At 59.6% G+C, this 21,507-nt stretch overlaps 1 protein-coding gene across 1 annotated transcript; it reads right to left on the bottom strand.

Annotated features, from left to right (window-relative positions):
• Positions 1-110: 110 nt before the first annotated feature.
• Positions 111-19,061, bottom strand: CABLES2 (Cdk5 and Abl enzyme substrate 2). The gene is made up of 10 exons (XM_030913909.1): positions 18,680-19,061; positions 7,989-8,060; positions 7,783-7,875; positions 6,408-6,485; positions 5,613-5,721; positions 4,880-5,045; positions 4,344-4,447; positions 3,819-3,925; positions 2,687-2,891; positions 111-2,552 (listed from the first exon to the last, which is right to left on the bottom strand). Exons 1-10 carry the CDS (start codon positions 19,048-19,050, stop codon positions 2,412-2,414), a joined length of 1,446 nt encoding a protein of 481 aa, XP_030769769.1. The 5' UTR covers positions 19,051-19,061; the 3' UTR covers positions 111-2,411.
• Between the last annotated feature and the right edge of the window lie 2,446 nt (positions 19,062-21,507).

Below are 21,507 nucleotides of genomic sequence, written 5' to 3'. Positions count from 1 at the left end.
GTGCAGGTTCATTCTGTGTCTGAAGGCTCAGGGTTGAAGTTTTGCTGTCAATGGGTGACAAGGGTGGGGTAGGGTACCCAGTTAGTTGAAAGGAGACAAGCTGTGAAACATATTGCAAAACCGAGGTTTAAAGGATACATTATCCATTTAGAAACATCTAAGATAAAATGACTCAAATGTTCTGAGGTCAGAGACTCGCTTATGCACATTGACATCCACAACTGCTACCGACGTGGAAGCAGCACCAGGCCTGGTTTTGTCGAGTCACAGCCCAGCTGAACACCTCAGCTCCCGACACCTGGATGTGTTCTAGGGGATGACACGCTGATAGTGTAGTTTGGTTTAACTACTGGCTTTGTTGCAATAATCCTCAAATACCACACAGTGGCAGCTCTTGGCATCATGACAATGGACATACTGAAGGGAAGGCTTCACACTTCACATAGACCGGTTTGGTTAATAACTTTCACTACATAAATACACAAACTTAAATTACTGTGCTTATCAGCCATTTCTTGCTTTCATGTGTAGAAAGAACAATGGAGACGTGTGTCCCTGGAGGGCAGGTTGTAAACTGGAACAGTTATTAGGAAGTCAGTCCCTTACATGCTCATTACATGGGTGAGCTCTTGAGATGGGATCTGGGTGGCAGGAGAGGTTGCTTTTCAGAGGAAAGCTGCCTGGGACCCAGCATGGGGGAGCAGCTTGGAAGTCGAGTCCCCTCTGGGTGCACGTTGGGTTCCAGGGGGTCGTCCTTGGCCTGAGGGCTGCTTGATAGAAGGGGATGCTCCACAGTAGATAAGGGCAAAGGCTTTGGTTTGTCCTCATCCTGCAGTCTCTCCTACACACCAGCCATCTCTGGGTCTCAACCCCAGTGAGTGGCTGTGGAAAAGGAGGGCCAGGTGGGTGCTGGCAGCTGTCCTGCACCACTGCTGGGATCAGGTGGAGTTGCTGGTAGAGTTCTGTGATCACCAGAATTGGCATCCCCTTTCTGCAGAAGCACCAGTCTGTGCAAATAGCATAGAATGTATTGTAATGGGCTAGAGACAAAGTCATCCCAGAGTCCTTCCAGGGCCAGGGAGGTTTAAAGTAGTGGTAGGAAAAAGCTTGGTGGCTGAGGCAGTGGCCAGTTTTGAGACCAGCTGACCCATGAAGAAAAACTCAGCAGTCCTTGGTTATTCAGTGTTTTGATGAGGCAGCTAGCTGGAGTGCTGGACCATGTAAAATTTGTTGCAAGAACTTCAGACAGATGTGGAAAAGCTAGAGATGGGGCCCTGCACAGAAGGGACATTGACCACCACTTGGAGTCCTTTTAGCATGGTGGGCTGCCCTGGCTGAGGTGGCCAAGACAGCACCTGTTTCCTGCCTCAGAAGAAAAAGACTGATGCACTGACCCTTGGAGGTTGTGTGGGGTGTGGTCAGTGCCCTCCTGCCTGAGGCTCAAGTGTGTTTTCAGGTCAACTTTAGCAGACCTCATTTAACCATTTTTTGTTCCCTTAAAAAAAAAAGACCCAAAAACCAAATCCCAATAAATACGTTATTTTTCTCCACAATATTGCTTAGAAAAATAAGAGCCGGCAAGCAGCGATTGTCCTGGAGGCCCAGAGTGTCTCCTGGTGAGAGGCAGAGGGTAGAGCATGGCATGGGATGGGCAGCTGTCTGTTGCACCGTTGGTCTGTAGGACACAAAGGCGTCAGGATTTCACAGTGACACGATGTTTGAAGAACAGAGGACCAAGAGTCCAAGAATGAGATCAAGATAAATCAGGAGACTGCTCCCGCTAGTTTAACTGGACACCAAAAGCTCCATTTGGGATGCAGTGAGGTGGGCGGAGAAAGCTCTCGAGGAACTCAGCTTCGGTGGCTGAGGGAGCCAGCAGCACAGTCGATGTTGGGAGATGCTGCTGAGGAATCCACACCCGAAAAACCAAATCTCCACGATGAATGCCTAAATAAGTTAAACTCAGCCATTTCAGTGTGTTCAGTGAGGTCTAGAAACCCAGATCTCCACCCCAACGCTGTGGTGGCTGCGGTGGTTTACAGAAGGCGAGGCGTGGGGAGAGACACTGCAGCCGGCTCACTGCTACACGCCGTGAACAAACATCCTGGTGCCAGGCTGGTCTGAGGCACGTGAAAAAAATACCAATAACAAAACCCCACATTTAGTTACGTAAAAATCCAGGCGAATTCTCGGAAATCTCCTTGGAGGGACAGTGCATTTGGGGATGAAAGCGACGTCACTTTCCAAGGAAACAGCAAAGATGCAAACAGGAGAGCTGTACCAGCGGAGGCCAGGTGCCTCCTGTTGGCGGGTGCTGGGGGCACTGGCAGGAGGCAGCGCGGGGCTTCAGTGAGACACCTCCCTGGCTGGCAAGTGCACCCCGGTGCCCTGAGCCTTCTGTGGAGCCTCTGCTAGAACTGCTGGGTGAGGCGCCTGTAATGAGGTAACACTTGGTTCTCGGGAAGATACAGGGCCAGCTCCAAGGCCACGAGCACTGTGAACTCAAACCCGATGAGGTCACGCCTGTTGAATCGAAACCTTTCTTCTAACTTCTGCAGGAGAGAGAGAAGGGTTACATGGGAGCCTTCCCTCTTCCACGTTTCCTGCCCAGCCAGCCCCATCCCAGCAGTGGCCCTGGCTGGATGTCATGACCCTGCCTGCAGCGCCTGTGGAACCCAGCACTCACATCAATGAGCTGCTTCACACCGCTCTTGCGCAGGTCACTGCTGATCTTGGCGGCCAGCAACACGCAGGCGCCGGCGCACAGCTTGCGGTTCTGTTTGCTGAGCTTGCCCTGTAGGACCAGCTTCTCAAAGTACACGTAGGCCATGGCCACCGTCACGGGCTCCAGGCTGCACTCCTCCGACAGGCTCCGCATCTCCCGCTTTAAGCTGTGGGTTAAGACAGAAGCCATGTCCCTGGGGCTCTGGCTGGGGCTGAGGAGGCAGCCCCCTGCCACCACCAACGAGGCTCGAGCAATGTGGCTTTGAGCTGCAAGAAACACCACTGTATCCTTCAGGGCGGTACGCTCCACTATACCATGTGCAATGCCCAGGGCAGGGTGCAAGGGCAGCGACAGGCAGGCTGGGTCTTGGCTTCCCCCCTCCCTTGGGTGGGCGCCCACAGCAGGTCCCACCTGTGCCTGGTGGGTGGAGCCACAGAGGACAGGCCCTGCTCTTGGTGGGGGGCAGTGGCCTCTAATGAGGGGCAGTTTTAGGAAAAGCCTTGAAGGGAGGTGCTGGGGTGTGGGGTGAGCCACCCTCTGGAACACTGGGGCAGAGGCCAGGCAGGGCAGGCCCCCAGTACAGGGCCGTGGCCAGGAGTCCAAAGTGAGCCCAGCAGTTCTGCTGCCTTCGGCTCACTTTCCTCTGGTCACAGGAGTTCTCAGTGTGGCAAGATGTGAGAGCAGAGGCACGTGGATGGTCTTGGTGAGCACCCAGCATGCCTGGGCGGGGGTGCTTTGTGGGCCAGGGGAAGGACCACGGAACCTGCTCAGTAAAATACACACACTGGGAGCGGCCGGGCACAAGAGAGGCCTTGTCCCGCTCGAGTTTTACAAAGATCCTGGGCTGCTGAGAGGGTCTGGCTGAGAGGCCCGGTGGTGTGTGGGGGGATGAAGTGTGATGGGGCCGCGGGGGGCCTGGCTTGGCGGGCGGTGGAGGTTGGGGAGCTGCTGCTGGGGGCCTGGTCAGATGGCGGGAGGGGGTTGAGGACGGGCAGCGGCTAGACTTGTCAAGCTGGAGAGAGAATCTACCAGAAACTGGAGAGGCTGGCAGAGCCTCCCAGGACGATGAGATGGTCTGAGAGGGTGTCCTCACCTCCTGATTTTGCTCAGCGTCAGTTTGACGTGTGGGAACTTCTCCCTGAAGGTCTCGTTCATGTCCTTTTTGAGGTCTGAGGGCTTCACATATTCTATCACTGTGGTCTGCAACAGACAGTGGACAGGGTTGGGCTGGCCCCTTCCACAGTCCATGGGTCCCACCTGCCCGGTACCACAATGGATTTCTTACCATCCTGGGTTTGCAAACATGCATAAGGTGTGGCTTGAGAGGCCCCGAATCTCTGAGAACGGCTCAAGAGAGAACCCCAGAGCCCATGCATGCTTGGTGTGGGGACAGCCAGGCTGCCAGGTGCCGAGGGCTGAAGGGCAAAGGTTGACCCCAGCTGGAGTGGCCAGCACTGCTCCCTGGCCTGCCCTGTACACCACCACTGTCTGGTGCTGCAATCTGGGATGGGGGCACGTCATGCCCCTGGGGCGGCTTTGCCCACAGCCTGCCCTGCACGCCCTGAGCGAGGACAGGTGTGCAGTGGCCTGTGCCCAGGCCCCAGGAGAGGGCACTCACCATGTACGAAGCAAAGATGAGGACGCGCTTGTGCTTGCCGCATGGCCACTGCGGGTCATCCAGGAGGTTGGGGTTGTACTCCAGGGTGTCCCCCACGTCACTCCCTGTAAGAGAGGCAGCCCCTGACCCACCAGGAGGCTTGAGCAGTACCCATCTAGCCCCAAGGTCTGGCAGGCCGGTGCCATGGCGGGACAAGGCCAAGCGGGGGAGGGGCTCCAGGTCATGGTTCTTGCTCTCCCGAAGGGCCCAGGGCTTAGACCAAGAAAAGGATGTCCTGAGAGGAGAGGCCCTCCCTGGAGTCATCTGTGGATGCAGCTCCTCCCCACTGCCCGGCTCAGGCCAAGCCCAGGGCCAGCAATTCAGTGTGGAGCTGTTCCTCTCCTGAGTGGCCGCCCCCTGACCCTGTTCCCCAGGCTCCATCGTGCACAGAGGGCTACAGATTGAAAGGAGCTTGCTGGTGCTGCTGCAGTCCCTGGGCCATGGTTAAGGCACGCGGGCCACCCTGTTCCGGGCTGTGGTTAAGGCACGTGGGCTACCTAGTTCTGTGCCGGCTGGTGCTGATTTGGTGGGGGCAGGTTTATGTCTTGACCCTGGCAGAGTCCGGGGGACACCGGGCCGAGGTGTGGGTAGCAGGCCATGGCTGTCACTCTTGTGTGTGACCAGGGCGTTGGTGGGGTACAGGAACTTTGCATAAGACACGACCTAGAAAAGCAAACGCATCTGGCCTCAGCTCTGCTTCCTGGGACTAGAGGGCAAAGTGAGCTCTGCCTGCCTCCCGCTGCAGGAAGCCCAGAGGCACACGCCGGGAGCCCTGTGTGGAAAATGAAGGGATCAACTCAGATCAAGCCGTTGAGGCTGCACCTGAGCCAGACGCTGCTTCTCACATAGCTAGAACATTCCAGAACACCACTGTGCTCTATCTGGGTTCTGCAGCCTGTAACGTTCTCCCTGCCTCTGAAGACCACTGACCACCAGCACAGAAGCTGGAGGGTTGGCGAGCCCCACCCTGCAGCGGGGAGGTGTCCAGGAGCACCTGGCTGTAGTGCGGCAGAGCAGACCTCAGGCACGGCCAGGCTGCCGGGGGAGTCTGATGGGCTCCAGGGCCGTGTTCTTAGGGCTGCACGGGCCCACATCCACTCCACCCTTGCGTTTTACGTGGAATGAAGCACAGCTCCATGTCTGCCTTGTGGGCACTGACGTGTGGGACTGCTCCCACCTGCCTGCCTGGCCCTGATGGCGCTGGGTGTCTGCCTGCAAAGAGGCTCTTACCTTCCCATCTGCTCCCAGCTCCACGCCTTCCAGCTCAAAGACCATCTCGGAAGACACAGAGACACCACCAGACGGGTGCCTCTGCTTCTGGCTGTCCACCCTCAGGTCACTGCAAACATGGGAGAGGCAAGGGGCTGTGGCCTGCGTTGAACTCAGGCTCCGGCCGCCCAGCCCACCTGTCTGCTGGCCCAAGGTGCGCTCAGGAACAATGTCAGCACAACCCCTCGGGAAAGAAAGGCGGCACTGGTGTGACCAGGAAGGTGCACATCAGGAGTGCTTTCATGGAAGGGGGGTCTTTGAGCTCCACTTTCCCAGTACAGGCACCGGCTGGTAGAGCCCCCGGGGCAGTGCCCACCTTCACTAGCCCTCCAGGTGCATGTGCCCACGCCTGGTCAGGTTTCTCCACCACTGTTTTTAAGCCAGGGCTACACATAATCCCCACCCCACAGCTGTTTCCTCCTTCCCTGAATTACGCACGGATACAACTGCCTGGATGGTCACAGGGCCATGTGGCTCTGTCCACAGGAGGTGGGATAGCCCGGCCACCTGTACATCGACAGCGTGAACAGAAACCGGCCCCTCTGGAGAATGAGGACCTGAAACGGCCCCAGGTTCCTGAGGAGCTTTGGTGGAGGTTGACGTGCTGAGCCTCACATGAGCCCAGGGGCAGCCTGATGGGGACGCAGCCTCACCTGGGGGCGCAGAGCCCTCTGATGCCTCCTGGGCCTAGTGGGGACCAGGCCTTGCCTTCTGCCCAGACGCATACCGCATGCAAGGCAAGGGCTGAGTACTCACCTGATCCGCAGGCCTTCCCCATAGGGCAGGACTGAGAAGGCTGCACACAGGGACCGCTTGGCACAGATGAGCACAATCCTGCAGGGGGACAGAGTCAGAGTCAGGGGAGACAGGGGCTGGGGGGCAGGGGTCAAGGTGCTGCTGCTTCCAGAGCTACAGACATTTCCATGGAAAATTCCTTCTGCCTAAATTCAGGTGCTGGGAGACTGCCCATGCTGCCCAAGGGGACTTGGGCCCAGGAGGCCGGGTGGCCAGAGCCACTAAGCCTGGCCCCGCCAAGCTCTCAGAGTGGATTCCCTACAGGAGCTACCAGGGTGCCCCTCCCTGGGACATGGCTGCACGTGGGCAGGCACAGCAGTGACATCCTGAAGGCTCCTCCCTGACCCAGTGCGGGTGGGGCTGGCGGCCTCACCTCAGGATCTTGGCTCATTCAGAGATGAGAGGCAGCCAGAGGGGACAGGATGGCGAGGCCAAGGGCTGCCTCAAGCCAGACCTCAGTGGTCCTCGGTGGTGCAGGGCTCAATGCCACCAGAGAGGGCCTGATCCAGGTCCACAGAGAGGCTGGCCCGAAGGCTCCCTTCCAAGGTGCTCGAGCAGTTAGGCTCCGGGCCAGGGAGCACAGGCAGGAGCCACTGTTTCTCCTCCCTTAGACACTGGCTCTGCCCTGCCTGGGCCCAGGGTCTCACCAAGGGGACAACAGCGGGAGAACTTCTCCCCCTCTCTGGCTTGGATGACGGGAGCCAGGGCTGGCACTCATGTCTGCTGGAAGCTGTATAGGACTGACGGGGAGGAAGGGTCCGTTCAGACCCACAGTCACCATAAGGAGGATGCCCGGCAGGGGGAACTCCAGAAGGAAGGGAGCGCTCTGGACCTCAGGACACCTCAGGACATGCAGTGAGGGGAGTACGGGGCCACAGGAACACCCCCTAGACACCCTGACACTGAGACACCCTGACACAGTCTCTCAGGGTGCACCTGGGCACGGCTGCGGCCCTCCGCCAGCTTTGGGCAGCCTCTCCTCCGTGCCCCCAGCAAAGCCCAGCCCTCCTCGCCACGCATCTCACAGCCACGCCCGTTTCTGTGTCTCCAATTTTCCTTCATGTCAGCACTGTTGCTGGACGCTGGCGTCCACACGTGGCCCTTCACGTGGGAGCCCAGAGAGGATGACCTCGCTGTGGTGACACCAGGGACCCGTGGTGCTTGGCTGATGTGGAGCAAAGAGTGTGGTGGGGAGGAGGGTCTGCCTCTAGAGGTGTGGGATGTGGAGCGGGCGGAAGTCTTGGGAGCAGAGGGAAGATTGCTTGGCTGACACGGGCAGGACCCTGTGGGCCTCTGGAGACCACAGCCCTGGCCAGCTCCTGGCTCGGCCTTATACCTGCTGTTCCTGGTGTCGTACTGCCTCATGTTCTTGATGAAGTGGGTCTTCTTCAGGCCTTTATGTCTTGGTGATCCAGATGTGTGTTTGGTTCTGCAAGGCAAAGGACACAGGTCGCTCTTGTCCTCCCAGGACCCTCTGGCCCTGCAGGGGTCAGTGGCAGCCCGAGTGGAGTTGTAGAGCTCGGGGCAGTCGGGGGCGTGTACCTCTGTGCTGGAGCACATCCCACGGCATCTTCCAGAAACTCCAGGGAGCAGCGCTGGGACGTGACTCGCTTCCTGCAAGATGACAATGGGGCCTCAAAACAGGCATGGGGCCACCAGCCCAGGCACCGCCTTTGTGGCCAGAAACCGAGCACCGCCCGCCGTGCAGGGAAGGGCCACTCTCCAGCGCAGCTGCACACCCACAGGCCAAGGGGCTTCCAGAGCCTGCGCAGACTGACACGGGGAGGAGGGGCACCGCATGCCTCGAGAGGTTCCTGTTTCAGAGGCACTGAGCTCTTCTCTGGGGACCAGTGGCCCTGGGGACAGGTTCCTCAGGCACAGCATAGCGCAGCACAGCACGCCAACCTGCCCTGCCCACCAAGGGTCACTCGGCCCCAAGCAACATCCTGCCAGGGGCACCACCAGCTCTGACAGGCCCATCCCACCCAGCGCTGCCTGAGGCTGGTGCTACCTGCCCCTCCCTGAAGCACAACTTGGCATCGGGGCACCATGGCACAGGCAGGCGGGGTGGGCACCAGGCAGCCCTTGCTTTCAGGCCACCTTCCCGTGGCTCGCAGCTCTCTGCATCAGCCACACCCTCCCACCTCAGCGCCGTCACGGGGGCTCCTCCTCAGTCTGGAACATTGTGTTCCTGCTCTTCCGGTGGCCACCTCTTTCTGAACTTTTTGGCTCACAGGTGGCCCTGAGGGAGGCTGCCTAGGTCGCGCTATTCTGTGACCTGCTCATGGCACTGGTCACTACAGCAAGGAGGTGTCCCCGCCTCACCACCCACCTGCCGTCTGCCTCCCTTTCCAAAGTGCCGGCCCCATGGATGGGGCAGGGTCTGTCCCCGTTCACTGCTGTCCTCAGTGCCTGCCCTCCTGCCTGGACTTCAGGAGTCTCCCAGGTGTTTCCCATAAGTGAAACGTGCAGGCAGATATTTGTTGGCTGAATGACTGTACGACACACTTCCCTGAACACCCCCTCAGGACACAATGCCCACTGCTCCTCAGACCCTCGACCCTCAGGACCAAGTGAGGCCATCCTGATGTGGAGACATGACATGGTTCAGTAACTCTCAGGGCCACGCAACTCCAAGCGCAGAGCTGTGTCTTGAACCCGGGTCTGTCCGGGACTCCAAAGCTTTGTTCTCTCCCTTATACTGGGAGCCATGAACATGTGTGCCTGGGCACCAAGGCATTCCAAAAACATAGCTTAGGAGATAAGGTCCAATGCCAGTTGATGCAATGTTGCAGTATTGGAAAACCACTCCAATTGCAATGACAATGATGGGGCGACGTGGCGTGGCACGTCTGAGGAGCCTGCCTGCCCTGCAGGGCTGTTGGCCCCCAGAGGGGAGCGGTTGGTGGTGGTGGTGACAGTGGTGATGATGGCAGTGGTGACAGTGGCGGTAGTGATGGTGATGGCGGCAGTGATGGCGGTGACGGTGGTGATGACAGTGGTGATGGTGGTGACAGTGGCGGTGGTGATGGTGATGACGGTGGTGATGGTGGCAGTGATGGCGGTGACGGTGGTGATGATGACAGTGGTGATGGCGGTGGTGGTGATGGCGGTGGTGACAGTGGCGGTGGTGATGGTGATGACGGTGGTGATGGTGGCAATGGTGATGGCGGTGGTGGTGATGGCAGAGCAACTTGGCCCCCGGGCTTGGCATGGGGTATTCTCAGCGTGTCAACAGTAGCCTTTTTATTAAGTGTGAGCCAATCTGGACTCCTGGGCAAGGGCAGGTGTACTGCTGGGGGTCACTTCTGGGAACCCTTCAGGTGCCAGGCCAGCGCCATCATCAGGGTCCCACGGGCCTTCCCCCAGCAGGACCCTGGCTTACACTCAGGCCCCCTCTCTGGTGGAGCCGGCCTGGAGTCCAGGTCCCCACACCATGCCCTCGCCAGGAGCCTCCCACCGAGAGCCAGTGTTTGTCCTAAGGCGCCGGGTTGGGCACAGCCACAGTCCCACAGTGGGTGCTGCCTGTGCCAGCGAGAGTGCCACAGTCACCACCTCACCAACACTTGACGGCTCACAGTAGGGGTAGTGACAGCCACACCCACTCAACAAGTGGCACAGAGAGGCCTGGCCTCTGCCCAAGTCACACAGCCAGTGTAGTCCTGGTTGGTACCAAGGCTGTCACCTTGAGGCCAACATTGATGCTGTCATTTTTTTTCTTTTTTTTTGAGATGGAGTCTCGCTCTGTCGCCCAGGCTGGAGTGCAGGGGCGCCATCTCAGCTCACTGCAAGCCTCCGCCTCCTGGGTTCAAGCAATCCTTCCTCTTCAGCCTCCCAAGTAGCTGGGATTACAGGTGCCCGCCACCACACCTGGCTAAGTTTTTTGTATTTTTTAGTAGAGACGGGGTTTCACCATGTTGGCCAGGCTGGTCTTGAACTCCCGACCTCAAATGATCCGCCCGCCTCGGCCTCCCAAAGGGCTGGGATTACAGGCGTGAGCCACCATATTTTATTTTATTTATTTATTTTTTGAGATGGAGTCTCACTCTGTAGCCCAGGCTGGAGTGCAGTGGGTGCCATCTTGGCTCACTGAAACCTCCGCCTCCCGGGTTCAAGCGATTCTCCTGCCTCAGCCTCCTGAGTAGCTGGGACTACAGGCTCCCGCCACCACGCCCAGCTAACTGTTTTGTATTTTTAGTAGAGACAGGGTTTCACCATGTTAGCCAGGATGGTCTCGATCTCCTGACCTCATGATCTGCCTGCCTCGGCCTCCCAAAGTGTTGGGATTACAGGTGTGAGCCACCGCGCCTAGCCCCTTTTTTTTTTTTTTTTTTTTTAAAACAAATGCTGGACTGATTATGGGGTCGGGTCCTTTTTTTTTTTTTTTTTTGAGACAGAGTCTCGCTTTGTTGCCCAGGCTGGAGTGCAGTGGTGCGATCTTGGCTCACTGCAACCTCCACCTCCCAGGTTCAAGCAATTCTCCTGCCTCAGCCTCCCGAGTAGCTGAGAGTACAGGTGCCTGTCACCACGCCCAGCTAATTTTTGTATTTTTGGTAGAGATGGGGTTTCACCATGTTGGCCAGGCTGGTCTTAAACTCCTGACCTCAAGTGATCTGCCCACCTTGGCCTCTTAAAGTGCTGGGATAACAGGTGTGAGCCACCGTGCCCAGCCGGGGTCAGGTCTTGATAAAACCACCCTAAGTAGAAAATACAGAGTCGCAAGTTAACTTAATACACCTACCTATGGACATCACAGCTCAGCCCAAACTCAACAGGCTCAGAACACTTGCACTTGCCTGCAGCTGGGCAAAGTCATCTCACACAAAGCCTATCTTTTTTTTGAGACCGAGTCTTACTCTGTCATCCAAGCTGGAGTGCAGGGGCTTGATCTCGGCTCACTGCAACCTCCACCTCCCAGGTTCAAGCGATCCTCCCTCCTCAGCTTCCCAAATAACTGGGATTACAGGTGCCTGCCACCACTCCTGGCTAATTTTTGTATTTTAAGTAGAGACGGGGTTTCAACGTGTCAGCCAGGCTGGTCTCGAGCCTCAAATGATCCACAGGCCTCGGCCTCCCAGTGCCAGGATGACAGGCGTGAGCCACCGTATTTATAACAAAGTGGGAAACAGCTCCTGTAATTTGTTGGATACTGTACTGAAAGTGAAAAAGAACGTGGTTGTAGGGAGTACCAAGTACAGTTTGAAGTCAGGAACTTAAGATGTAATTAAAATCTTTTAAAAGGCAAAGGCAACAAGAGCTTGTTGAAAACAAGCTAGGATTGAAAACAGAAAATCCAGTAAAACGCCTGGTGCCTCACACTGGCCCCATCACCAGACACAACTGTGCAACCGTCCAGTCCCAGCTGGAGGTAGGGGCAGGGGACCAGCCGGATGGCTGCAGAAGGTAGGTGAGCAGCTGGCCAGAAGAGAGCACTTGGGCGATGGGACCAGGAGGGGCTGGGGATGCAGTGGGCTGGCCTGGAGAGTAGGGTGGGTGGGGAAGGAGGAGCTAGGGCAGGCAGCAGGCTCTGAGGGCAGCGGAGGGGCACAGCACCCAGCTGCATGCTGAGGGGGTATGTGGCAGATGCTGGCTGTCCCGAGAAGCCCAGGTGAGTGAGTGCTGGCCTGTGATGGGTGAGGGTGGGCAGGCTGCCCCAAGAAGAGCCCACCGGAGGCTGGACGGGCAGGGCCCGTACTGGGGAAAGAAGCCGGTGAAGGAGGAGATTTGGGGACTGTCCCCAGATAGGTGTTTGTGTGTCCTGCCCTACAAGGCTGGGCCTGGAGGCCCTGAGGACCAGCCTGTGTGTCTTTCTGGAAGCCCCTTCTCACGGGGAATTACCAGGGGATGCCTGGGTATGTGCATGCCTGGGACCTCATTCGGAGGCCCGTGGGGGCCCCAGCAGAAGCCGGGGGCCCCGTGGCAGCCTGCCTGGCAACACCATTGGAGCCTCTGGCCCAGGATGCAGAGGAACTGCAGGGGGGAGGCTGACGCTGCTGCCGGCTGGCCCAGCTCCTCCATGATTTTCTGGTCGCTGCAGGAATGATGGGTTTCTCTCTACCACGCTTTAAAATCTGTTCCCAGCGGGTTCTTCTGCAGATTTTTCTCTGTAATTTCCTTCTCCTTTCTTCTTTGTAAGCATCTTATTAGTAAACTAGATCTGCACAGTTCTAGGAGGGAGGCAGCATTCTGACCCTCATTTCACGGGTGGGTAAACTGAGGCACGGAGGTGTTTAGCAACTTGCCCAAGAAGACATGGCTGGTAAGAAACAGAGTGGGGACCTGAGCCCATGTGGATGGCGGGGGCTGCACCCGGCGGCACCGCTCCCGCTGCGTCAGCTGGAACGGCGGCTGCGTCAGCTGGAACGGCGGCTGCTCTCCGCGGTTTCTCAGGGGTTCATTTTCTGAACCTGGCCCTGCTGCAGGTCACGTTGTTTGGTTTGAGTCCAGAAGACTCTGACAATGCTGAAGGAGGTGCCTGCCCACGGGTGCAGGGCAGGGCGGCCAAGTGGGGAGGACGCCGCTTTGGCCTTCCCTTCCCCTCTGCCTCCACGGGAGCTGGCGCTGAGGGAGAACGAGGGAGGTGCTTCCCTTCCAGAACCAGGCTGTCACAACTGCACCACAGCAGGGTGCTGCTGCTAACGGGACGGGCACTGGCATGTGCAGATGGGACCCAGGCCAGTGTCCACTGCTTGGCTCCTTTGGAGGATGGGCTGGGAACCCATGAGATGGACCCCTGCTCGCCCCGGGCTCCACAGAGAGGTGTCCGTGTGTCTGGCAGACACGGAGAGGATCATGCATGTACAGATGCACCACCTCACACCTAGCTGGGAGCAGCACACATGCCCGTCAGCAGGAGGCAGGACACGCATGATCAGGGATGGCATGCACAGCATGGCTGCACGTGCACACAGACGCCACCCAGGTTGAGAGGCTCATCACGTAGTGACACAAGTCACTGTCTCAGTGTGGTGGAGGGGCTGAGGAGGGGCACCAGGGAGCTGGGCGGCTGGCCAGCTGTCTCAGCAGGGGAGTGGCTACATGGGGTGTGCCCAGGCACACGTTCCATGTGCTTCACTCATCCTGCATGCACCGGACGCCTCCATCCAAAACATGCCAGGAACAAGCGAGCAAAGCAGAAAGAACGAGGCCCTCAGCAAGGCCCACACCCCACACCCCACGCCCCACACACTGCGGCAAATGCGGGTTCTGCCGAGTCCCAGGAGGCCCCGCTCCTGCCCAGCCATGGCAGAGTTAGACCAGCAGCGCCGACTCGTGGTTCCCCCCACATGGCAGCGACCTGCTCGAAGCTGCCTCCATCTGACTTTTGGGAAGAAGGGGTTGGGGGCTGGGGCGGCAGGAAGGCTGCCCTCCAGATCTGCGGACACACCTCACTCTCAGCACTAAACAGCGGGCCACCAATGCCTCCACCCAAAGTCATGCTCACAGACAGGAAGAGAAATCGGCTATTAAATACTGTTTCTAGTGTTCGGTACATTTCCTTTCCTTTGTAACGGAAGAAATGCCCAGAAGGGCTGAGGCCTGAAGACCCCAGCCCCATTAGAAACCCAAAGCTGTGTGCAGGAGCCGCCGTGAGGCTCAGAGGGCACTCAGGAGGCCCGGCTGGGTGAAGGGGCCGTTGAAGTGATCTTGACAGTAGGTCCGACAACGTGAGGATAGCTGGGAGCCTCTGCCAAATGACTGCGCTTCTGTCCCATGGCGTGCCCGCTCCAGCACCGGGGAGACTGGAACCCTCCCTCGCCAGGAAGGCATGGGCAGTGGTGGTGTTCGGCTGCTCCCAGCTCCAAGAGTGGGCAATGGTCTTGTCTGACCACCCCCAGCCCCACCCCCTGGCCTGGGCACCTGGCACGCCATGGACCCTGGGGCACAGCCGTTGAATGCGTGGCTGGTCCCAAGTCCAGCACTCTCTGTTGCCTCACCCAGCGAAAGCATCCATATGGGGTCCCGGGGCTGGGCGGAGTGGGAGGTGTCGCGTGGCCTCTGGGTTGCGATGGGAGATGGGCCCCCAGGCTCTGGCCTCAGCTGACCACCGTCAGCTACTTGCCAGCTGGAGAGCAAGAAACCCCCAAATCAGGCTTGTAAACAAGGCGCCAGATGCCAGGCTGAAATTGGTTTAACTTGGACAGCAGCTTGGCAATGCTGAGTGGCTCCTGGCCCAGACAGCAGCCTGTCCCACAGCTGCAGCCCAGCCCGGGGCCCAGGCCTTTCCCCAGATGCATCTCGGCACACACCCTCCAGAACTGGGGGCTCTGCTTGCTGATGGCTGCATGCCGGCTCTTTGCCGGGCCACATCTGTCTGCAATTCGGGGAAACTTGTTTGCTTGAGGGGATGCCACTCCCACCTCATTAACGCTGTGACACTCACCAAGGGCTGTTGTGGGTTAAACTGTATCGCCCCCAAGAGAGGGTAAAGTCCCATCTGTGAATGGGACCTCAGATGGAAAGAGGGTCTTAGCAGATGTCATCAAGTTAAGATGTCACGGGGTAAGTCCTAATCCAACAACTGGTGTCCCTGTGAGGAAATCACCACGGGGAGACACAGACACGCAGGAACAGTGAGGCGCGGAGGCGGAGGCGGAGGCAGAAAATGGAGCCACAAGCCCAGGAGCGGCTGGAGCCACCAGAAGTAGGAAGAGGCAGGAAGGATCCTCCCTGGAGCCTGCAGAGGGAGTGTGGGCCTGTCCACACCTTGAGTTTGGGCTTCTGGCCTCCAGAGCTGGGAGAGGCCACGCTGGTGCCGTGAGCCGCCGGGTTTGGGGGAGGAGTCGGTGGGGAGGAGGCTGCAGATGGAGCACCCCGGCACCTGCTCAAACCCAGCTGGGGAGGCCCAGAGATCCTGCTTGCTTTTGGACATTAGGCAATGGCAATGTTAAAAGTGAAAATAAACCTGGTTGGAAGTTCTGTGAGGAAAACAGAGATTCTAATGATTCACCCACTGGCTCAACACAAAGTGCCACACCAGGCTGAGCCTCCCTGGGAAAGAAAAACTATTAGGGACTGAGATGTGACTGTTCCCTGAGCAGCCTTGTTGTAACAGGAGGCTCCATTTGGCTGGGTGTGGTGGCTCCCACCTGAAATCCCAGCACTTGGGAGGCTAAGACGGATCATTTGAGCCAGAGTTTAAGACCAGCCTAGACAATATAGTGACACCCCATCTCTGCTAAAATAAAAACTTAGCAGGGTGTGGTGGTGTGCGCCTATAGTTCCAGCTACTTGGAGGCTGAGGCAGGAGGATAACTCGAGCCCAGGAGGTAGAAGCTGCAGTGAGCTGTGATTGTGCCACTGCACTCCTGCTTGGGAGACAGAGAGTGACCCTGTTTCAAAAAAAAAGAGGCTCTCCTCACCTCACACTGACTCCTGCCACATACCTCACTGAGCCCTGGGCACGCATCTGACCTCTGACCTCAGGAAGGCCGTGCTTAGTGGGAACCTGATTCTCAGAGGAGATTGAGGCTCAGAGAGGCCATGTCACCTGTTCAAGGTCACAGAGGTATTGCACAGTGCAGCCGGGATTCTAAGCCAAGTCTTTTCCCAGAGCCTAGGTCAAACCACCACACTCACGAGACCAACATCAGGGCTACCTTCAGGACTTTCAGAATTCTCTCCATTTGCTGAAACCAATTCATCCTAGAACTCCTGAGCCAGGAGCTAGCAGCCCCTTTTGCTGGGGTAGCCACACTTCCCTTGCCCAGCAGCCAGGCCCAGGGAACACAGGGAGAAACGGATGTCCTCACACTGGGGGCTGCCTATCAGGGGAGGGGCCACGGCCCTCGGACCCAAGGTCAGCACCACGAACTTGGCAGCAGAGCCCCAGGAGGGATGCCTCCCCACCAGGAACAGAGTGGGGTTCAGGAAAGACCTGAACAGGGACGTGGGGGCCGAGGAGGAGGGAAGGGAGGAGACCGCCCTGGGTGAGGCAAGGGGTGGGGGCGCTCGGGCCCATGGTGCGTATGGCAGGAGGACCCCAGGCACCCAGCCCATGCCGTGTCCCATCCTGTGCCAGGGATGCCAGCCACAGCACACCCTCTAGGATCCCACAGGGCAGGGATGTGCTGCACATGGGCAGCATGCTGCACTCAGGACTGTCACCACGGAGGCTCTGGGCCTGCAGGGGGTGCTTTCTCAGTTACAGGCGCTTTCCCGCAGCATCGCCATGCCCTGCCTCCCTCCACTGGAGTGGGCTCCACTCCATGCCAGGCCTGGTGCACACAGAAGTGCATGAACTCTGTGGAAGGAGGGCCTACGACAGCACCCGGTCTGCCTGGCGTCACCATCCGGTTCTGGACACTCACATGCAGGACTGAGGGAGAAAGCTGCTTCCATGTCAAACAGCAGGGCCCAGAGTGAGGGAGAAGCCCAGCACACCTGCAGGGCTCAGCCCGCTGGGGAGAGCCCACTTCCCATGGAGCCCACACCCTGGGGCCTTGCCCCTCCGCCCTGGAGAGTCGCCACCTAGTTCCATCTCTCCCGCTTTCCTGAAGGAGCTGGCCATGCCAAGTGCATGGGGCCTGGCTGCCATATTCAGGCAAATCCATCCCTCTGCTCCAATCACCCCTCTGACCCTCCCTGGAGCAGTGGCCAGGCATGTCCGTGGGGGGACATCTTGTGGACAGGTCTGGGTCTGCAGGCGCCCTCAGCCTGGCTACGGCCAGGAACACTTCCAAGGATGGAGTGCTCTGCGACCTGCGTGTGATGCAACCTGCATGTGACGTCATCGTCTTTGAGGACAGAGTGCTGTGTTCTGGGCCCAAACTTCCCCAACCAAAGACCTTAGAGGAAAGCAATGCCTCAACCTGCCTGAAGACCAGGGGTGTGGGGCGACTCTGATGACCTCTAGGTAACCAAGGAGGCCATGCCAGCCTTGACCCAAGAGCTCTGTGTCAGCCCCCTTCGGTGCACACCTACCTGCAGGGGCTGCCTCTGGGAACAGCGGCCCAGCAGGCACTTGGACCTGTGGACAGTGGCTCCCTTTGAAAAGGAACTGCAACAACAAGCAGCCAGTCCTAGGCCCAGAGCCCACAGTCACTCCCGGAGGTGAGGGCTGCGGGGTGGGGTGGGACAGCCCCGGGGCGCAGGAGGCAGGGTCACCCAGGGCCTATGGTCTCTGGGGGAAGGACACAGGGTGTCGGGCGGCGAGGGGCCATCTGGGCAGGGGGCACACGCTGAGACAGGCAGGGCTCATGGTTGGGGTTGCCCTGGGATGGGCTGAGGTAGTTCCCAGAAATGGAATCAAGGCAGGGGGAGCAATGGTAAACCTAAGGTGTGACAGGCCCAAGGGTACCGAGCTGAGAGTGATGGGGGGGAGAGCGGGCATCAGCAGGGAAGTGACAGGTAGAGGAGGGGTGCCAGAGACCAGTGGCTATGGGATGGGAGGTCTGGCTGTGCGGGGGACTCTAGGAACAGGTGTCAGTGACAGTGCCAGGAGGACCCCAGCCCACTTGCTGCATCTGAGGAGGTGGGCACAGACGGTGTGGCCCGGTTCAGAGAATTCGAGGAGATGCACAGGGCTTTCCGTGTGTCCCTGTGTCCCGGGCACTGGTACCAATGGATGAGAGTGGGAGCATGTCCAGAGCCCACAGGGCTGGAGGGTCTCAGAGGTAATAAGGGCTGAGTGAACCCTAAAACCCATTTCAGAGGGCTGACAACGTGGAGTCCCAGACCCCATATCCAGGGGCTGAGAGAATTCAGGGGACAATGAACCCTACGTGTGGGGGCTGACAGGGCCTGAGGAAACCCTCATCGGGCCCAGGAACCCCCAGTTCTGTATCCAAGACTGAAAAGGCCCCAGGTCACCTGACCCCTTTGTCCTGGCCTGATGAGGCCCCAGGCTGACCCTGACCCCTGTGTCCTGGGTTGACAGGGGCTCAGGTCACCTGAACCTCTATCCAGGGCTGACAAGGCCCCAGGTGAACCCAACCCCTTTGTCCTGGCCTCTGTCCAGGGCTGACAAGGCCCCAGGTCACCTGACCCCCTTGTCCTGGCCTGATGAGGCCCCAGGTTGACCCTGACCCTTGTGTCCTGGGTTGATGAGGCCCCAGGTGACCCTGATCCCTGTGTCCAGGGTGGACAAGGCCCCAGGTCACCTGACCCCCTTGTCCTGGCCTGATGAGGCCCCAAGTAATCCTGACCCCTGGTCCTGGGCTGACCCCGCCCCCGTCCCCGTCCCGGTCCCCGCACCCAGCGTCCTGGGCTGACCTGGCTGGGCCCCCACTCACCTCTGGCGCTGCCCGTCCAGGCCGAGGCCGGTGGGCGCCTGCGTGGGGCTGAGCAGGCCCTGGGGCGCGGGGGTCCTGGCGGGCAGCCCGGGCAAGCCGGCTGGGGGCTCCGGCGGCGGCGGCACTGGCGGTTCGCGGGCCTCGGCGGGCGGCGGCGGGGGCTTCTCTCCGCCCGGGCCCAGGCACGGGGGCCGCCCGTCCAGGGAGATGTTGTTGAGGAAGAAGAGCGCGGCCTGGCGGCGCCGCGAGTCCCCGCGCCTCCGCAGCGCCTGCGGCGGGGCCCGAGCGGCCGAAGTCGGCGCAGCGGTAGGCGGGGGCCCAGCGGAGCCGGGGGCTGGGCCCGGCGCTCCCCCGGCCGCCGCCGCGGCCATCCTCAGACTGCGCCCGCTGCCGCGAAGCGCCCCGCCCCCTGCCCGCGCGCCCGCGCGCCCGCCCCCCATTGGCCGCGCCGCGCCCACATGCAAATATGTCTCCGTCGCGCTCGCCTATTGGTCAGCGATGTGCCGCGCTCGCGGCGCTCCCCTGGGTCCTAGAGACCATCGGGCGCAGCCGCAGGGAGTCGGGAGCTGCGCGCCTCCCCGCCGGTTCGAGTCCCCGTCTTGGGAGCTGCGGCCGCGGGGCTCCGGCCTTCTGTTCCCTTTGCTGTACGGCGGCTTTCGCGGTCAACCTTCATCGAACGCGCATTTTAAGGCAACGGACCCAGGGCGGCGTGGGTGAGGCCCAGCACACTTCCCTGTCCGGAGGTGTGTCTGGGCGGTGCTGCAGCAGGCTCAGGGCGGCCCCTGAGGAGCCCCACCGCTTCCCGGAAGGGCCGGCGTTCCACCTGGCCTCCTTCACTGACAGAAGGCACCGAGGGTCTGAGTGGAGAAGGCACCTGCTTGTGATTGAAGCCCGGGCAGTCCTGCACTTCCTGCAGCAGCAAAGTGATCTTGAGCCTGCCTTGTGCCCAGGACTTTTTCTGTCCCCCGGTGTCCCTGACTTCAGAACCTGCGAGCCGGCGCCGCCAGGATGCTCAGGGCCTGCCTCTGGAGCCTGGGAGCCTGTCTGCGGTCTGGAGGGGAACCCACTGTTTCTTTGTGGAGGGACTCAGGGCCTTGCACCCACCTCTGTGCCACCTGCCTGCCCTGTCCAGCTTTCTTTCGTGGGTTTACTTATCTTTAAAGTGGGACAGTGATTTCAGCCTCAGGGTATTGTCAGGATGAAACTGGCTCAGTGAGGGGATCGGGCTGTGGCTGGAGGCCAGACACATGCAGTGGTCAGCCCGCAAATGCACCGTAGTACCTCCACACCTGCCGGCATGCGCCCAGCCTCTCCTGCGCTGGGTGCTGGGGACTCGGTGGGACCGACAGGCACAGCGCTGGCCCTAGGAGCACCTGGTGTGTGGGGAGGCAGCATGATGGTCAACAAGACAGTGGGTGAGTGGGCAAGACAGGGTCTTCATCACAACCCCTAGCATGGGCCCCTGCCCTTCAGGCCCCTCCCCACCTCCCACCCGCCCTGCTCCCTCCTGTGGGCCTTCACAGGCCACCACTGGGGCTCACGCAGCACGCAGCACCTCCGCTTCCTTTCCCTCTGCCCTTCCAAGTTGGCCTCCAAGGCCTCTGCCAGGCCTAGGGGAAGGTGGGCAGCTGTCCTGTCCGGGAGAATGTGGGGCTGGGTGGCACGGCGGAGGGACGGCTGCGGATTGTGGATCCACAGAGTGGGCTGCTAACTGTATGTGCCTGGGGGATCCCGTGAGCGGGGAGTGAGTGCGACCAACAGTGTAAGGTGCTGAGGCTGGGGCAGGCACACAGTGGGCCCTCCATCCCTGCTGGCTGTCACCAGGAGGAGGGGCCTGACAGCAGAGGGTGGGCCATACACCAGCAGCTTGCAGAGAATCTGGTGTCAGATGAGAACAGAAAGGGGCAAGTGAGGGTGGAGGTCAGGAGGCAGGAGGCAGCTGTCCGCGCTGGCTGCAGCGCCAGGCCCTGGCGATTGGCTGTGTAGTAGGGAGGGCTCCTAGCCAGTTCTTTGCTGGCGCTAAGCTGAACTTTGAGGGACCAGGAAGAATGCTGAGGCAGGAAAGGGGTCTCTTCCTGGGTCTGCTGAACCCCCTTGCTAGGCTCCCACTGCCAGGCTTCTCCCCTCCCCAGGGTGTCGATGGGTGGCCAGAAGCCAACCTGGCCTGCAGGTGGTGTGTAGGGAACACACGGCTTTTGTTTCATGTGATTCTGGAGAAATTAAAGCAACCTTTAACACACCTGGGCTTCCCTCTTGGTAATTCAGTCCCTCTGGCCTCTCAGGCCAACAGGCAGACAAGCCACAGGCTGCAGGTGGGAGGCAGTGCCCCCGAGCCAGGCCCGCACCCCAGTGTGGCCCAGGCTTCACCCAGCCCAGTTGTTGGCCTGTGTCCTGCCATCCCTGTGACGCGTGGTTTTAAACGCCCAGCTCACCTTGGTGCTGTGGCCACAGAGGGTCCTGCTGATGAGTTTCACTCCTGATTTTCCCTGGCCTTTACCCTGAACTCTGAGCAGGTGTCAAGCGCGGTGCTCTGTCTGGATGTCCCTGACTGCAGGCCTGGCCCTCGGGCTGACTTCCTAGTTTCCCCCTTGACCTGACACCCCTCCGTGGCCCCCACCTTTCCTTTCTGCCTGATCCTTGTCCAGTTTTCTAGAGTTGGGGTTTCAGCAAACTTCCCAGAACATTCTAGCTCCTTGCCTACTCGGCACACTCCTGTTCATCCCTCAGAACCCACATTCGGGTTGCAGGTGCCACCTGCCTTGACCTCCCAGGTACACCTGCTCTCCTCCCCGTCCCCCAACACTAGCCATGACTTGGTGCTATTGCTC

The sequence above is a fragment of the Rhinopithecus roxellana genome, chromosome 13, assembly GCF_007565055.1.
Source record: "Rhinopithecus roxellana isolate Shanxi Qingling chromosome 13, ASM756505v1, whole genome shotgun sequence".
NCBI lineage: Eukaryota > Metazoa > Chordata > Mammalia > Primates > Cercopithecidae > Rhinopithecus > Rhinopithecus roxellana.
The sequence above is the reverse complement of the archived record's forward strand: the minus strand, read 5'-3'. Positions and strand labels throughout refer to the sequence as shown.

What these genes read in the sequence shown, in the direction of transcription:
- CABLES2 (XM_030913909.1), bottom strand. Translation starts at nt 19,050, where the DNA reads ATGGCCGCGGCGGCGGCCGGGGGAGCGCCGGGCCCAGCCCCCGGCTCC. An exon ending in CTGGACGGGCAGCGCCAGAG is followed by an intron (nt 8,061 to 18,679) that starts GTGAGTGGGGGC and finishes GTCATCTTGCAG; the next exon opens with GAAGCGAGTCACGTCCCAGC. An exon ending in GGATGTGCTCCAGCACAGAG is followed by an intron (nt 7,876 to 7,988) that starts GTACACGCCCCC and finishes TTTGCCTTGCAG; the next exon opens with AACCAAACACACATCTGGAT.